We start from the raw sequence: 15,145 nt of genomic DNA, 5'->3' as shown, positions 1-15,145 counted from the left end.
TAGTATAGGTAGAATCCCAAACTGGACCGCCAAATTTTAAAAAGCTAGAAAGGAAGTGGAAGTCCAGATATGGCCGAAGAAGGAAGATGAGCAAATGAGCAGAAGATCAGAGAAGGGAAAGAAGAGAAAGAAACCTGGCAGAATTCATGAACCACAGTGTGGAGGGCAGAACTTACTCATGCTTGGTCTCTTATTAACCCCTTTCTCTGAGGCCTACTGCAGTGTCCATCAGATAATTAGTGCTCAGTATATACACGTTAAAGGAATGGATTCTCACGGTTACCTATTGAATGTGCCAGGTCCAGGTACACAGAATGGAAGGGATGTTTTGAGATGAATCTGTCCAGTCCCTTCATTTCACAGATGAGTCTAGGGAGGTCTGTAGACACTTAGTAACCAACCAAGAGTGGTGCAGTCAGGATGAGAGGGAAAAGCTCAGACTCCTCCTCATCTCCCTTTGCTTTTCCATCTTGCAGACTCCCATAGCTATCTTGTAACGGGCAGGTCAGGACCAGATTGGCTCCCACCTTTTAGAACAGGGGTTGAAAACATTTCCTCAAAGGGCCTATAGTAATAGGAAATCATCATGCCACTCTGCTGAAGTAGTGTGAAAGCAGCCACAATACATGAACAAATGCATGTGCCTGAGTTCCAATAAAACCTTACAAAAACTGGTTGCTGGTGTGGGCTGAGTTTGCCAAGCCCTGCTTTAGAACAATCATTTGAAAGCAGGCATTTTGCCTCCTTTCTTTCTGAAGCTGAGTATCTGTCAGTTACTTATATAGCAGAGCCACTCTGGGATGAGGCCTCAGATGAACACCTGTGTCTTCCTTTGGCTTCTCTTTCCAGAGAACATGTAATAACAGAGAGCACACAATTTTCCAGGGAAACAAACAAATAAAGCAAGAGAAAAGAAACTAGAGATGGATTTTTACCTTTTGAACCAAGTAGACGCTTGTGGCCCTCTCAGCAGCCACTTTATCCAGATCAGATCCCTCTGGAACAAAGTAACTCACGTCGGCAATGTGAACTCCCACTTCGAAGTTGCCTGTAAATGCACGAGAAGGACTATCAGGCTGGCGTGGAAGGCCACAGCATTCCCTCCCAGGAGTCCTTTCCTAGAATGTATGTCACTCCCAGAGGCCACAGGACCTGCAGTTAGGTGACACATCCAGTCTTGCTTGCTTCCTTCCATGGCCACCTCCCCCTGTGACCTGCACTACTGTCGCTTTCCTCATTGTATAGCAAAAGATGATGAAATTGTTCTTGTGAATAAACAAGATTAACCACTTTCCCAAGATGTTTCCCATTTCTAAAGGCTTCTTATCTTTGAGTAAACATAAGAAGATATGGCTCATTCTGGGTGATGAACAAATCCTTTTAGGTCACTAGAAGTGAATTAATCCCCAAATCCTGCAGATGCAGCCTCTGAAAGCTCTGCCCTTCCTTCCCATTCCCTCTGGCTATTGCCCTATTCAGCCCACACCTGGCTGCCCTACCTTGCCTCTGTGCCCCCTCACCTGGCCCTCCACACTTTGCTGTGATCTTTCTAAATGTGGGTCTGGGAAAGGTACTCTTAGCCTGTTATTCATGTCCTTGCAGGGTCACACCCCAAGCAACCTCAGCCCCATCCGTCACATGCTCTGTATGCAGCTGTCATGGGAAACCTCTTTCCATTCCTTGAACAGATCTTCCCTCCAGCCATTTAGATGTTGGCTTGGCTCATACTTTTTCCTGTGCTTGGGACAGTCTTAACAGGATCTGCCTATCATAATCTTCCTTACTTTATTTGGGTCAACTGAAAGAGAATCCCCAAACAAGAAGAGGTTCCTCTACCCCCCTCCTCCCATTTCCTTCACCTGTCTGCCTCCTCCAACTCCGCACTACCCCCCAACCGTTTCCTCCACCTGCACTGTAAAGCACCTACTCCACACCTGTTGCTGCTTACCGTGGTCTTTCTTCAGAGCTCTCATCACTACCAGATATCACGACATATCTCTACTGGCTTGTGTGTTTGTTATCTGTCTCTCTCCCTACTGTGTAAGCTCCAGCAAATAAGGCCTTTTGTGTAATGTTCACTGTTGTACGCCCAGGGCCTGGAAGAGTGCCTGGCACATAGTAGGTCCTCAAGAAGTACTTGTTGAATGAATGAATCAACAGGCAGTTTGTCTTTTCCCTCTGGTAAAGGATCCACTTTCTTTTTCCTTTTAGGACTGCTCCTTCCCTTCCTGGTGGAGCTGTCTTTTAACAGGCCCTGCCCTCCCTACCAGGTTTCAGAGAGTTCGTCAGATGACCAAGGCTGTTAGAACTGTACCTTAAATGAGAGAGGGTAGTTAGGTTATAAACTCAAGATTTATTCTTGATCATACTGTAAATCATCTATCAAATATAGTGTATGTGAAAATAAAAATATACACATACATACAAGAGTACATACATATGTACATACTTACATATACATGCAAGTGTGTATGAAAATGTACAAAATGTACAAATTACAAAAAAAGGGTATATATGTAAAATAAGTATATAGGCTGGGCACAGTGGCTCATGCCTGTAATCCCAGCACTTTGGGAGGTCGAGGCTGGCGGATCACTTGAGGCCAGGAGTTTGAGACCAGCCTGGCCAACATGGCAAAACCCCGTCTCTACTAAAAATAAAAATTAGCCAGGCGTGGTGGCACACACCTGTAGTCCCAGCTACTCAGGAGGCTGAGGCAGGAGAATTGCTTGAACCTTGGAAGCAGAGGTTGCAGTGAGCTGAGATTGTGCCACTGCACTTCAGCCTGGGCAACAGAGCAAGGCTCTGTCTTGAAAAAATAAAATAATAAAGTAAGTATACAGTTTAAAGATACACAATGGGCAGAGAGAAGCACATGGAAGATACAGGCATAGTGTTGAATTTGCTTCAGTTGAACAATACACTTGATAAATGATATGAACTTCAGGAAAGAGGGTCTCTCCCCTGGGATCCCAGGCATTAAGGACCACATAAACCTGGAGCTTCCAGGAAACATCTATGCTACATAATCACGCCAATAGAGAAAATAATAGTCTAAGAAAGAAAAGAAGAATTATGACCTCATTTGAACTTCAGGATCCAGCTGAGCCTGAAACTAGTCTACCTGTGGACTTGGCAGTTAAGGAGTGGATCAATTCCCTTTCCATTATGACTCACTGACAGAGTCTTGACTCATACCCAAGTTGGCTCAGAAGAACTTATTAACACAGTACCATTTGCTCCTTTGGTGACCTGAATGATCAGTCCTAAGGTATCACACATTTTATCTGCAAACTGTGTAGCTACTTATTATCCTCCTACTCCTTCACTGGGGGATAATTCTTCCCTCAGTTTTTAAAATGGAAAAATGCTTAAACATGGCGTGCTTGAAAAAAGGGGTTCAGGCAAGGAAAAGAATTTAAGATTCCCTATTCTTCATCTGGTGTGACACTCAGAGACCACCTTCCTACAGGGCATTCTTTGGGTTTTTCCGCCCAATCCTGTAGCTGTAATACATAAAGGAATACTTAAGTCCACTTAAGAGATCCTGGCTGCTATGGGGTAACATAACAGATCTGTTTCCCACAGAGGAGAGGACTGTCTGGAAAGCTGAGAGGAACCAGCATGACTCCAAGCTTAGCTGCCTCGTTCTGACAGGCACGCAGCTGTGTCGCTGGGTCACTGGGAGCAGTGAAACCTGCCCTGCGATCGAGGAACTGAACTTTACGTGAATTCAGCCAAGAGTCTCAGACGGCTCAACTTCCAGTTTTGGTATTTCAAGTATCTAAAACCAACACTTAGAGAAGGTAAAATAAAGTGTCTTCTTTTGAAGTCAGCATTATAATATATTGGCCTAACAGGTAAATATTGACTGAAGGACAAGAGAGAGGATTATTACATCATGATATAAACCATAATTTTAAATTCAGTCTCTGTGTTACTACACATGAACTTTCTGTCCTTAGTCAAAATTGACAAACTGACAAAGAGTTCATTACAGGAGATAAAATATGAAGAAGGCCAATCAAAACATATTCAAGAGGCTTAAATTTCACTCAGAATTCCCAGCAGAGCCTCTGAAACCAGCAAAGAGAAACTCTCTTATTCTCTGCTTTGGACCTTTTTTATGGAAACCCTAAGTAAATATTTTATTATATATGTTTACATAATGTGAACTTGCAGAACTCTTGAGGTGGTGGCACTGAACTTTTTATTCTATGAAAGAGAAACTATAAATCCCAAAGTTACATGGCATATGCTGCCAAAATGTTTAAGACAAATTTGATATTTTAAAAGATACTGTCTTTCATATAAAAGCATTCTTTTAAAATATTTTTAAATTTAAAACTTTCACCTGCCAGAGAGTAGGTGAGTCTGTATGTTTAAAGAGCAGTTAGAGCAGAGAGACGAAGGATCCCCCGGGCAGCTGGGTCTGGCTCACTTTGTCCAGGGTCCACAAACTTAGATGAGTACAAACACTCCTTTGAATGAACTTGACAGGACATCAGAACAGCTTCATCCAATTAAAACACTAATAGATTATAAAGCGGGATTCAGAAACCATCTCTTTGAAGCCAGCCTTCCAACCAGTGCAGCCACTTCCCCACAGTGTCCCTGCCAGGTGGCCCCTGCTATATCCTCAAGGGTGGGAAGTTGACATCTTCTTGAAGCCACCTGCTCTCTTTCTGAAGAGCTCTGGTAGGGGAAGTGCTTCCTCACATGGAACCTCTAGTTTATGCCCGCACTAGACATCCGTGAGTGGGGACCTCTCCATTTAAGGAGCTCTCGGTCTAATGGGGCTCGCAGATACACCCGTGTGATAACTCAAGTGTATGGGAGTAAGCTGAACTGCAATCAGTGAGGACATCTGAAAGTGTTTTGTGATCCATAACAACTACATAAATGTAACATAGACAATGATGACCATAAAAATAATAAAGACCTGTAATCCCAGCACTTTGGGAGGCTGAGGTGGGCGGATCACCTGAAGTCAGGAGTTCGAGACCAGCCTGGCCAACATGGTGAAACCCCATCTCTACCAAAAAATACAAAAATTAGCCAAGTGTGGTGGCGCATGCCTGTAGTCCCAGCTACTTGGGAGGCTGAGGCAGGAGAATCACTCGAACCTGGGAGGTGGAGGTTGCAGTGAGCTGAGATCACGCCACTGCACTCCACCCTGAGCAAGAGTGAGACTCCGTTGCAAGAAGAAGAAAAATAATAATAATAATAATAACAATAAAGAGAGCAGGAGTGATCATTTATTAAATGTCTCCTCTGTGCTAGGGGCTCCATACACAAGCTAACTTTACAGCTATGCAAATCGTTTTGCACAGATGAATTATCTGAGATGCAGAGAGTTTCTCAGTCACTTTTCCAGTTACCTGGCTAAAAAGTGAGAAATCCCAGATTCAAAACCAGGTTGGGTTCAGATCCTTTGCTCCTTTTATTACCCCTCGCCATACACTGTCACTGCAACTCCAGAACAAGATGATACAACCCAGTTTTTCATCTCAGTGGGCCACAGCTCAAAATCCCTCCCTATCTCTCATAACTCCATGGAAGCCACATTCTCCGCTTTGGATTCAGAAGTCCTGGCAGAGACTCTTTCCAGCCATGTTCACAGCCACACTCCTGTCCCTGCAGGCTCTTTTGGTTCCCGTTGTCAGTCTCCTTAACCACTTGTAGCAGGGCCTGATTATAGAACAACCACTAAGCCATTAACTCCAGTTCTATTTAATTAGATGAACAAGCTCTTTAAAATCTAAACCACTCCCTTCTAAATTTCTAGCTTACAGTCATTTTTAGCTGGTAGTACAGAGACTGTCTGAACGACTCAAGAGGCCTGTGCCAGGAATGAGCACAACCAGGGTGGCCACCTACTATAGGTGGGGCCTTCCCTTACCAGTAGTGAGATAAGGCCTTCCAGACTTGGGTCACTTCATTCACTTTTACCCATTGCTGAGACTGGACAGTGGTCACAGTGGTGACAGAGGCTCTTCTTGACATCAGCAGGACACTCCTCACATAAAACAATATTATGTGTTGTGACAGATATTTGTTACCCCCCCGTCTCCCCACTCCCTCCCAATTCACAGGTTGAAATTTAATCCCCAATGTGATGGCATCAGGAGGCGGACCTCTGGGAGGTTATCAGGCCTCAGAGGTAGATCCCTCACAAATAGGATTAGTGCCTTATAAAAGGGACCCCAGAGAGCTCTCTCATTCTTTCTACCATGTAAGGATGCAATGAGAAGGTGCCGTTCTATGAACCAGGAAGTGAGCCGTCACTGGACACTGGATCTGCCAGCATCTTGATCTTGGACTTCCCAGCCTCAAGGACTATGAGGAATAAATCCGTTGTTTTAGTTCTTTATGCCACCTAGTCTACAGTATTCTGTTATAGCAGCCTGAATGGACTAAGGCACATGTGATGCCTGGAATGCCTTTTAATATACTTCATCAGCAAAAAATAACTGCTTTGCCCAGGTCACTAATAACCTCTGTGCACTAAATCCAAACCTTTGTAGGCCTGACCTTATAGCAGCATGTGAAGCCTGGTGATTCTGCGCCCTCCCCACCCCAACACCTTGAGACACTCCTCCTTAGCTCTGGGCCCCACTCTGGGTGTCTAAGCTCCATGTCTGCTCCTCTTCAAGTTTCTCTGCCTCTCCACGTCCCTTGCGTGTGGCGTGCCAAGCCTCCGTGCTCTGCCCCAGGCTGCCTTCTCTTCTAATTCTACCCCTTCTCTCTGGATTGTCTCATCTACTTCCAGGGATTCAAACCTCATTTCTGTGCTTTGGTCTTCTAATTGTATATCACCAGCCTAGACTTCTCTGAGCTTCAGATTGATGTATACAAAGTCTACTGAGAATTGTCACTCAGCTGTCCCACGGTCACATCACACTCATACCTCCATAAGCCCCTACTGTCAGCAAAACCATTTCTCTCCCTGTGTTTCCTGTCCCAGGAAGTGGGATCACCTCCCCTAAACCAAAAGTGATACCCATGCTTGCCTAAACCAAAAACAAACCTGGGACTTTCTCAGGGCTGTGTCGATCAATCATTCTGACTCTACCTTCCATACATCTCTCACATCTGCCCATATGTCTTCCTTCCCGCCATTGTGACCTTGGCCAAGACCACCATGGTTTCTTCTAAGAAATATCTAACAACCTCCTATCGCTCTCCCTGCCATTTCTCAAACTCATTTTCCATAGTGAAAACAGTGCCCTTTCCAAACACAACTCTGCCTGTCACCTCACCATCTACACCCTCCAGAGGACCTGCTGCCCTGAGCACGCAGCCCAGACCTGGCTTCTGTGGCCTGCCTGGCCTGGCTTTTGCCCACCCCTCTCATCCCATGGTCTTGTTTCTTCCACTCCTCCCCTGCACACCATCCTCTATCACCACTTCACAAGGAGCTGATACCAACCCAACTGCTCATCATGTGGGTCTGCTCTATGTATGTTTTGACTTTCCTGGCCCTTATCCCTTAAATGACAGTTACACCCCCAAGACACTGTGATGGGGCTCCCATGCTCATACCCAGGGGGCTCCCCACAGTTCTCTCTATTCCTCTTCCTGGCAACTCCCACTGATCCTTCAAACTACCACCTAAAGTCACTTCCTCCGGCAGGCCTGCCCTGATGACCCAGACCAGGCTCAATCCCCTTCTGTGTCTTCCTACAGCTTCTCAACTCTTTCACCCCCATTTACTACATGCGGATCATGAACTACCTCCTGACTCTCTGTAATCAGCATGATGGGCAGGGAAAGGGCTGGGCCCACAGTGATTGACATTTACTGAATGAAAAAGAAAGTAACAAAAAATATAGGGCAGGCTCCCTGCTGCTCTGGGCTGAAAGGATTGTAAACCCTGTCTAATTGCCCATGCAGGTGCTGAGCCCTCTCCATACCAGGTCTGCAAGAGAGCACCCAGCCTGTGCCTGCATATGCATACCTCAGGTGACTTAAAATTCACTGCTGTCTGGTGAAGCCCACTACGTCCTCAGGTAAAGTGGCAATTATTATTATTTTTTCTTCTCTTTTAAAGCCAAAATATGTCTCCCTAGAGTTTCCACTTATTGGCTCCAGTTCTGGCTCATAAGGGTGCCCAGAACAAGCCCATCTCCTTGGAGGGCAGCAATCTGGCTAAGAGAAAGGAGTGAAGCAGGGCTAGGTGCTTTTAGGGTAGCACCAGCTTTAATTACTGAGACGGCCAGCATATGGCCCCTGGGACTTTTCTCCTTCAGGCTAAACAACCACATGGTTTGGCTTTCAGTTACCTTATAATCTTCCTAATAACCATCTTCATTCATTCAATCAGCCACGCAACAAATACTTATTAAGCTCCTACTATGTACCAGTCCTTTTCTAAGCACTGGAGACATACAAGAAAACTGACAAAGTCCCTTCTCATGTCAACCTTCCAGTCTAGTGGGGAGAGAAAGGCAACGAGCAAACAAACAAACGACAAGATTACTTAGATAGTAAAAAGAACTTTGGAGAAAATAAAACAGCGAATGCCTGGAGCCTATTTTAGAGTTCATTAGTAATGAAAAGGTGTCTCTGAGGAAACAGACTGAGACCTGTGGGTCTAAAAGAGACCATGTCACGTGATGACATGGGGAAGAGCATCCCAGGCAGGAGAGCCAGAGCGAAGGATGGGGGGTGGGCGCAAGCTTGCTGTGTCTAAGGAATAGAAAGATGGCTGGAAAGCAGAGAAGAACTGGAAGCAGGGAGGCTAGTGAGGTGGATGGGACCTGAGGGGAGCTGCCCTGCTGGGTCAGGATGAGGCATTCTTTACTTCAAGTGCAATGGGAAGCCACCGGGGAGTGCAAAGTGGAAAGGTAACTTGAATGTACCACACTCACTTTCTCACTTTGCCACCTCACCCACTCTGCAGACCATGGCTCTATTAATGCCATCTGCAGTCATACTGAACAAAAACAAAGAGCCAGAAGACCACAATCAGAAGTACAACCTGCTGGACACTCTGACAGATAGAACAGATGTTGGATTTCCTGTCCCTCAGGTTGGTTTCCATCCAGTCTATGATGGGAACACAATGCTCTGGCTTGGGTCACCCCTCTTGACCCTGTGGCCAGTTTTCCCAACACAGGAGCCTCAACAGAGATACAAAACAGTATTCTGGAAGCTCAGAAAGGGTAATCCAACCAAGAGGGCTGAGTGAAAGGGACGTTCCGCTGTTCAAACGGCACCAGCAATGAGAGGCCTTACTTAGGGGAGCTCATGCAGCTAGGATGCGGGCCCTGGCCTTAGCATGATCCTGCTGAATTTTGGAGACAGACTCAATTGGGCTTGGATCACCTTGTGGCCACACAATAAACTCCACCTTTTACTTGGGATAAGCACATTCCCTCTGAGAAACACTGATTGGGTTGCTAGGTAAGAGGGACAACTCAAACGCTGGCATCTTCCAGTTCCATGTGGTATTCGTTATGTAATCTCACACAAAAGCTGACCACCAGTATAGCAAGCCATGGCAGCACTCCATGGCCATGACGTGGTGATGGTTTGAGGATATTTTACAAACTTAAGAGAAGCTGAAGTGAAAAAAAAAAATCTGGGATAAGTAAATCTGAATGAAATGCAGGAACCCACCATGAGGAGGGGGTAGCATAGGATGACTTCTTCTTAGGTCTCCCCAAAGGTCAGGATTTGAAGAGTCTGGATTTTCTTCTTCTTTTTTCCTCTTTGCTATCCAGCAAGAGGTTAATGAGGACCTTTAGTTGCAAACTCCTTAACTGGTGAGCTCATCTTCTGGAACTAAGCAGCTTCAAGAACCTTTTCCCTTCATTATTACTAAGGGCTCTATCAATCTGCAAGTACTCAACTAAACTGCCCACACAGCAATTTTTGTCATGTTCAATGTAATTCTCAGGAATCTAAGTTTAAATTTATATGAACAGCATGGATGAGGAACACCCAGGTAGTAAATTCCACTTTTTCTCTTCCAAATAACTTGAGCAATGACCTTCTTCATTAACAGGAAAGAGAATGAGGAGCTGAACTTGCGAGGCTGGTGCACTCAACGTCTGGGAATTTCCAGGTGTTTCAGCATTGAGTGGGGAAGGCCCAGGTCAGCCGGTCAAGCCTGGGACAGAGCACAGGCTCCAGAGAAGCTCTGAGAGCAGCAGGGCAGGCGCTTGGTCCTTACTCAAAGCCAAAAGACAGTGAAGTCCTAGGGACTGCAAAGGACCCTAGAAGGTCATTACAAAGTGAGCACGTCAAAGTAACAAGGGCTGGGGTACAGGTGGGTTGGGAATGGAGCAGGACCGGCTGTGGAATGAGGGATACGGGGGCTAGGTGATGGGAACAATGGGTTTCATTATACTCTTCCTTCTACTTTTGTGCACGTTCAAAATTCTTCATCCAAAAAAAAAGGAGGAGAGGCAGGACTGAAGCCAAGAAAAGAGAAAAGTTTGAAAAGGACAAATCCAGTTCAGTAAAAGTAGCTCAAAGTTTTAAAACAACAACAGGCCAATAGAGGCAGAAGTTGGAGGTTACTGTTAAGAAAGAGCAGAATAAAAATGTCCTCAGTGATGAGATTTAGAGGCAGCAGATACAGGGATTTTTCCTTTATCTGTTACATACTTTTGTAATGTTTTCAGTTTTCAAAGGCGGGAAAAGCAATAAGGATAAAAAGTATAAAATAAAAAATGCAAATCCTGCTTTAAAATACCTGGAGAAAAATATATGAAGAAGGTAACAATGGTTTTGAGTGATAGGATTTTGAATTTTTCTTTTTGCTTAGATGTAAACTTTAATTCTTGAATCATAAGTGTGTTACTTGGTAAAGAGTCTTGGATTTTTAAAATAAAACACACCAACAAAATGCTATGTCCACCCCAGCCACCTGTGTACCTCTTGACTTCCCAGCACACACCAAGAAACAGCACTACTGGCCAGCCTGAGCAGGAGGCAGTAAATTGATTCCAGCTTATTGGTCAATTCTCCTGGTGGATTATGGTGACTAAAGCACTTTGCAGGCAAGCTCTATAAAGGTGAACTTAGTAAATGCAGTAGCAGAGAACTGGGCATACTCCTTCTGAACAGGAAACAACTATTTTCGTGCCAGAAATGTAACTGCAGTAGGCAGCAAGTCATGGCATGTGTCGTCATCTCTTTTATGGGCTTCGGCACGTATGGCCAGCATGGGGACCTAGTCTTTCTTATGTCTGAGGCTGTGCAGGGAACGCGTGTGTGGAATCCCAGCAAACTGGTTTCCCCCAGGTCTAGGTCTAAAAACAGAATTGTAGCATATTTTCATTCATTTGTGGATTTTTCTATTTTTTAAAAGTCCCAGCCGGGCGTGATGGCTCATGCCTATAATCCTAGCACTTTGGGAGGCTGAGGCGGGTGGATCACCTGAGGTCAGGAGTTGGAGACCAGCCTGACCAACACAGAGAAACCCCATCTCTACTAAAAACACAAAATTAGCTGGGCCTGGTGGTGCATGCTTGTAATCCCAGCTACTCAGGAGGCTGAGGCAAGAGAATCGCTTGAACCAGGAGGCGGAGGTTGCCGTGAGCCAAGATAGCACCATCGCACTTCAACCTGGGTAACAAGAGCAAAACTCCGTCTCAAAAACAAAACAAAAAAAAAGTCCCTCTATTAACAAGACATAATTACTTGTCTCTACCAGCCAAATATACAAGAGATATATAATTTTCAATGTTTTAAAGAAATATAAAACAACTATGTGTATTAAAATGCCTATAAACTAAATGTTAACTGTTAACTGCTTAATCCAATCCCAGCATTCCTTACATCAGAAATTGAAACAACTTTCATATTTACCTAGAATTCTGAAAAGCAAAAGCTCACTGCTTTATATTCCGGTGACAAAAACCCTTAGTGGCTTTTCTCTCACACTGGAGATACCTTTTGGGTTGTTATTTTCTCACCATGCCCAATTAGCTCTTTTGGATCCAATCACTCAGTTTCACTTATTAGTTTATTTGCATGAAAGGGAAACCACTTCTGACTCCCCAAGATGTCACAAAAGTTAACAAGAAATTATATACATAATTTATGTATGCCTGTGGTATGAGAATCCGCCATACTGGTGGTCTCATAATAATGGCATATTGACTGCTTACTTTTTAAAGCACTTCATTATATTAATTCATTTAATCTTCCAATGCTATGAGACCAATCTCTTTCTGCAGATAAAGAAACTGAGACCCAGGGAGGTCAGACACCTTGCATCAAGGTCTGACTCCAAAACCGGAGCTCCTAACCACTGCATTATGGACATTATGGAGATTCGCCCCTTCGCATCAGGTACTTGACAAACTCATACTTGTTTCTTTTTCAACACCTGTAGACTACAAGCACTCTCAATTTAATTTTAAAAGATTACACATTCATTCTGCAGAACAAACATTTTAATAAGTAGAACAAGTAAGTAGACATAGTATGATTTTCAACATGACTGAAAGTAATTCCTTTACAGAAACAATAAATATTTGTTGAAATGAAAACCTTGTCAAGTAGTCTTTTAACTACTGGTCACTTTCTATTTCTGAGCTGTCCATATATCAGTTAGTTATAACTCAATTTCCTGGGCTTTTGTTTTGTTTGTTTGTTTTTGAGACACAGTCTTGCTCTGTCACCCAAGTTAGAGTGCAGTGGCACGATCACGGCCCACTGTAGCTTCTACCTCCTCAGGCTCAAGTGATCCTTCCACTTCAGCCTCCTGAGCAGCTGGGACTACAGGCATGCACCATCATGCTCAGCTAATTTTTTAATTCTTTGTAGAGACAGGGTCTCACTATGCCGAGGCTGGGCTCGAACTCCTGGGCTCGAGCAATCCTCCCACCTCGGCCTCCCAAAATGTTGGGGTTACAGGCGTGAGCCACCCCACCCGGCCTTGAACATGACTTTTGTATTTTGTAATAGATATGGATGTGGTATAGTAGGGGAAAGATGTCCTGTCCTCACGACATACGCTCAAGTTCACTTGTAGCCTCTCTCACTAAAATGGAGTTAAGACTCTTCAGATGCAATATCTCCTGGATGATAACAATAGTTTTATTTATTGTGGCTGGCATATAAATACACTCAACTATTTCTTGATTAAATGAATAATCTTCACAAAAGTTCTATGAGGTAGGTACTATTAATATTTACATTTTACAGATGAAAACATTCAGACTCAGAGAGGTTAAATGATTTGCCCAATGTCACAGAGTCAGTAAATGGCAAAGCCAGGATTAGAACATTATCTGACTCCAGTAACAATGTGCTCACCTATCATACCAAAGGACCATATGGTGGTGCAGCCTTTTCCTAAGGCTGACTATGATTAACAATGTTTCAATCATTATTACCATTACCAGTATCTCTTAACTTTTTGTTTCATGACAGCTATATTGAGATTTCATTAACATACCACACAGTTCACTCAGAGTGTGCAACTGAATGGTTTTTAGTGTAGGCACAAAGTTGTGCAACCACAACTACAATAAATTTTAGAACATTTTCATCACCCCAGAAAGAAGGCCCATATCTGTTTACAGTCACTCCCTATTTCCTCCCAACCTTCCCAGCCGCAGGCAACTACTAATCTATTTCTGGTCTCTATAGATGTACCTGTTCTGACATCTCATATTAATGGAATCATATAAAGTGCTCTTTTATGGTTGTCTTCTTTCACCTAGTTTATTTTCAAGGTTCACCCCTGTTGTATCGTGTACTTCGTTTCTTTTTATGAATGAATAATATTCTATTATATGGATATACCATATTAAATTATCCATTCATTGGCTGCAGACACATTTGGGTTGTTCCCATTTTTTTTGTACTCCTTCATTTTTTTAAAATAAAATTTTTTATTAAGGCATGAAATACATAAAGCATACAAACACTAAGCATACAGTTCAATGAAGTTTTACAAAGTAATACTTAGGTAACCACCACCCAGTTCTAAGAAATAGAACGTACGCAGAATTCCAGAAGCTTTTCTCATGCCTCCTCCCAGTCTTTACACTCACCAAAGATAATTACTTTTCTGACCTCTACATAATCATTGATCAGTTTCACCTTTCTTTGTATTTTACATAACTAGATTCATATGGTATATGTCTAGTTTTTGTCTGGCTTCTTTTGCTCAACATAGCATTTCTGATATTCATCATGTTGTGTTTTGAATTTGCTTCACTCTGTTGCTATATAATATTCCATTGTAAGAGTATACCCCAATTTATTAATTTTATTGTTATCAGGCACTTAGATTGTTTTTGGTTTTTTGCTATTATGAGTGATGGTGCTATGAACGTTCCTGTACATATATACACCTTTATATGGGGTATATACTTAATACTAAAACTGCTGGGCCAGGAGTTATGAATCCACCCAGCTTTATTACATATGTACAACGGTTTCCCAAAGTAGCTGTGGCAACTTACACTCCTACCAGCAGTATATGAGAGTTCTAATTGCTCCACACCCTCACTAACATTGTCAGCTTTAAAAACTTTTAGCTATTGTGGTGGGAACATAATAGTATCTTATTGTGGTTTTCATCTCCATTTTCCCTCTGGACTTAAGATATTTTCATGTGTTTGACCATTAGTTATCTTCTTTTATGAAGTGCCTCTTCAAGTCTTTATATAATATATTGGTAAAAGTCATGTGCTGGATATATGTATTACAAATATCTTCTCCCACTCTGTGGCTTGCCTTTTCAACAATTTTTTTTTTTTTTAAAGACAGAGTCTCATTCAGTTGCCCAGGCTGGAGTGCAGTGGTGCAATCTCAACTCACTGCAACCTCCACCTCCCGGGTCAAGTGATTCCCGTGCCTCAGCCTCTCCAGTAGCTGGGATTACAGACGTGTATGACCACGCCCGGCTAATTTTTGTATTTTTAGTAGAAAGAGGTTTTTACCATGTTGGCCAGGCTGGTGTCGAACTCCTGACCTCAAAGGACCCACCTGCCTGCACCTTCCAAAGTGGTGGGATTACGGACATGAACCACCGCACCCTTTTCAACAATCTCAATGATGTCTTTTGATGAACGGATGTTCTTAATTTTAATAAAATCTACTTTATCAGCCTTTTCCTTTAAAGCTTACACTTTTTGTGCTCCACTTAAAAAATCTTTGCCTACACCAAGGT

General features: G+C 43.3%; 1 protein-coding gene across 3 annotated transcripts in view; it reads right to left on the bottom strand.

The window, feature by feature from the left end:
* The window catches only part of DIS3L2 (DIS3 like 3'-5' exoribonuclease 2), a 371,835-nt gene that overhangs the window by 97,563 nt on the left and 259,127 nt on the right, over positions 1 to 15,145 (bottom strand). For all 3 annotated transcript variants that reach the window (XM_030802727.1, XM_030802728.1, XM_030802729.1), the window contains exon 11: positions 936 to 1,048. In XM_030802727.1, the coding sequence (XP_030658587.1) occupies positions 936 to 1,048 (113 nt within the window). The remainder of the gene's footprint in view (positions 1 to 935; positions 1,049 to 15,145) is intronic.

The sequence above is a fragment of the Nomascus leucogenys genome, chromosome 22a (genome assembly GCF_006542625.1).
Source record: "Nomascus leucogenys isolate Asia chromosome 22a, Asia_NLE_v1, whole genome shotgun sequence".
NCBI classification, from domain to species: Eukaryota; Metazoa; Chordata; class Mammalia; order Primates; family Hylobatidae; genus Nomascus; species Nomascus leucogenys.
The sequence above is the reverse complement of the archived record's forward strand: the minus strand, read 5'-3'. Positions and strand labels throughout refer to the sequence as shown.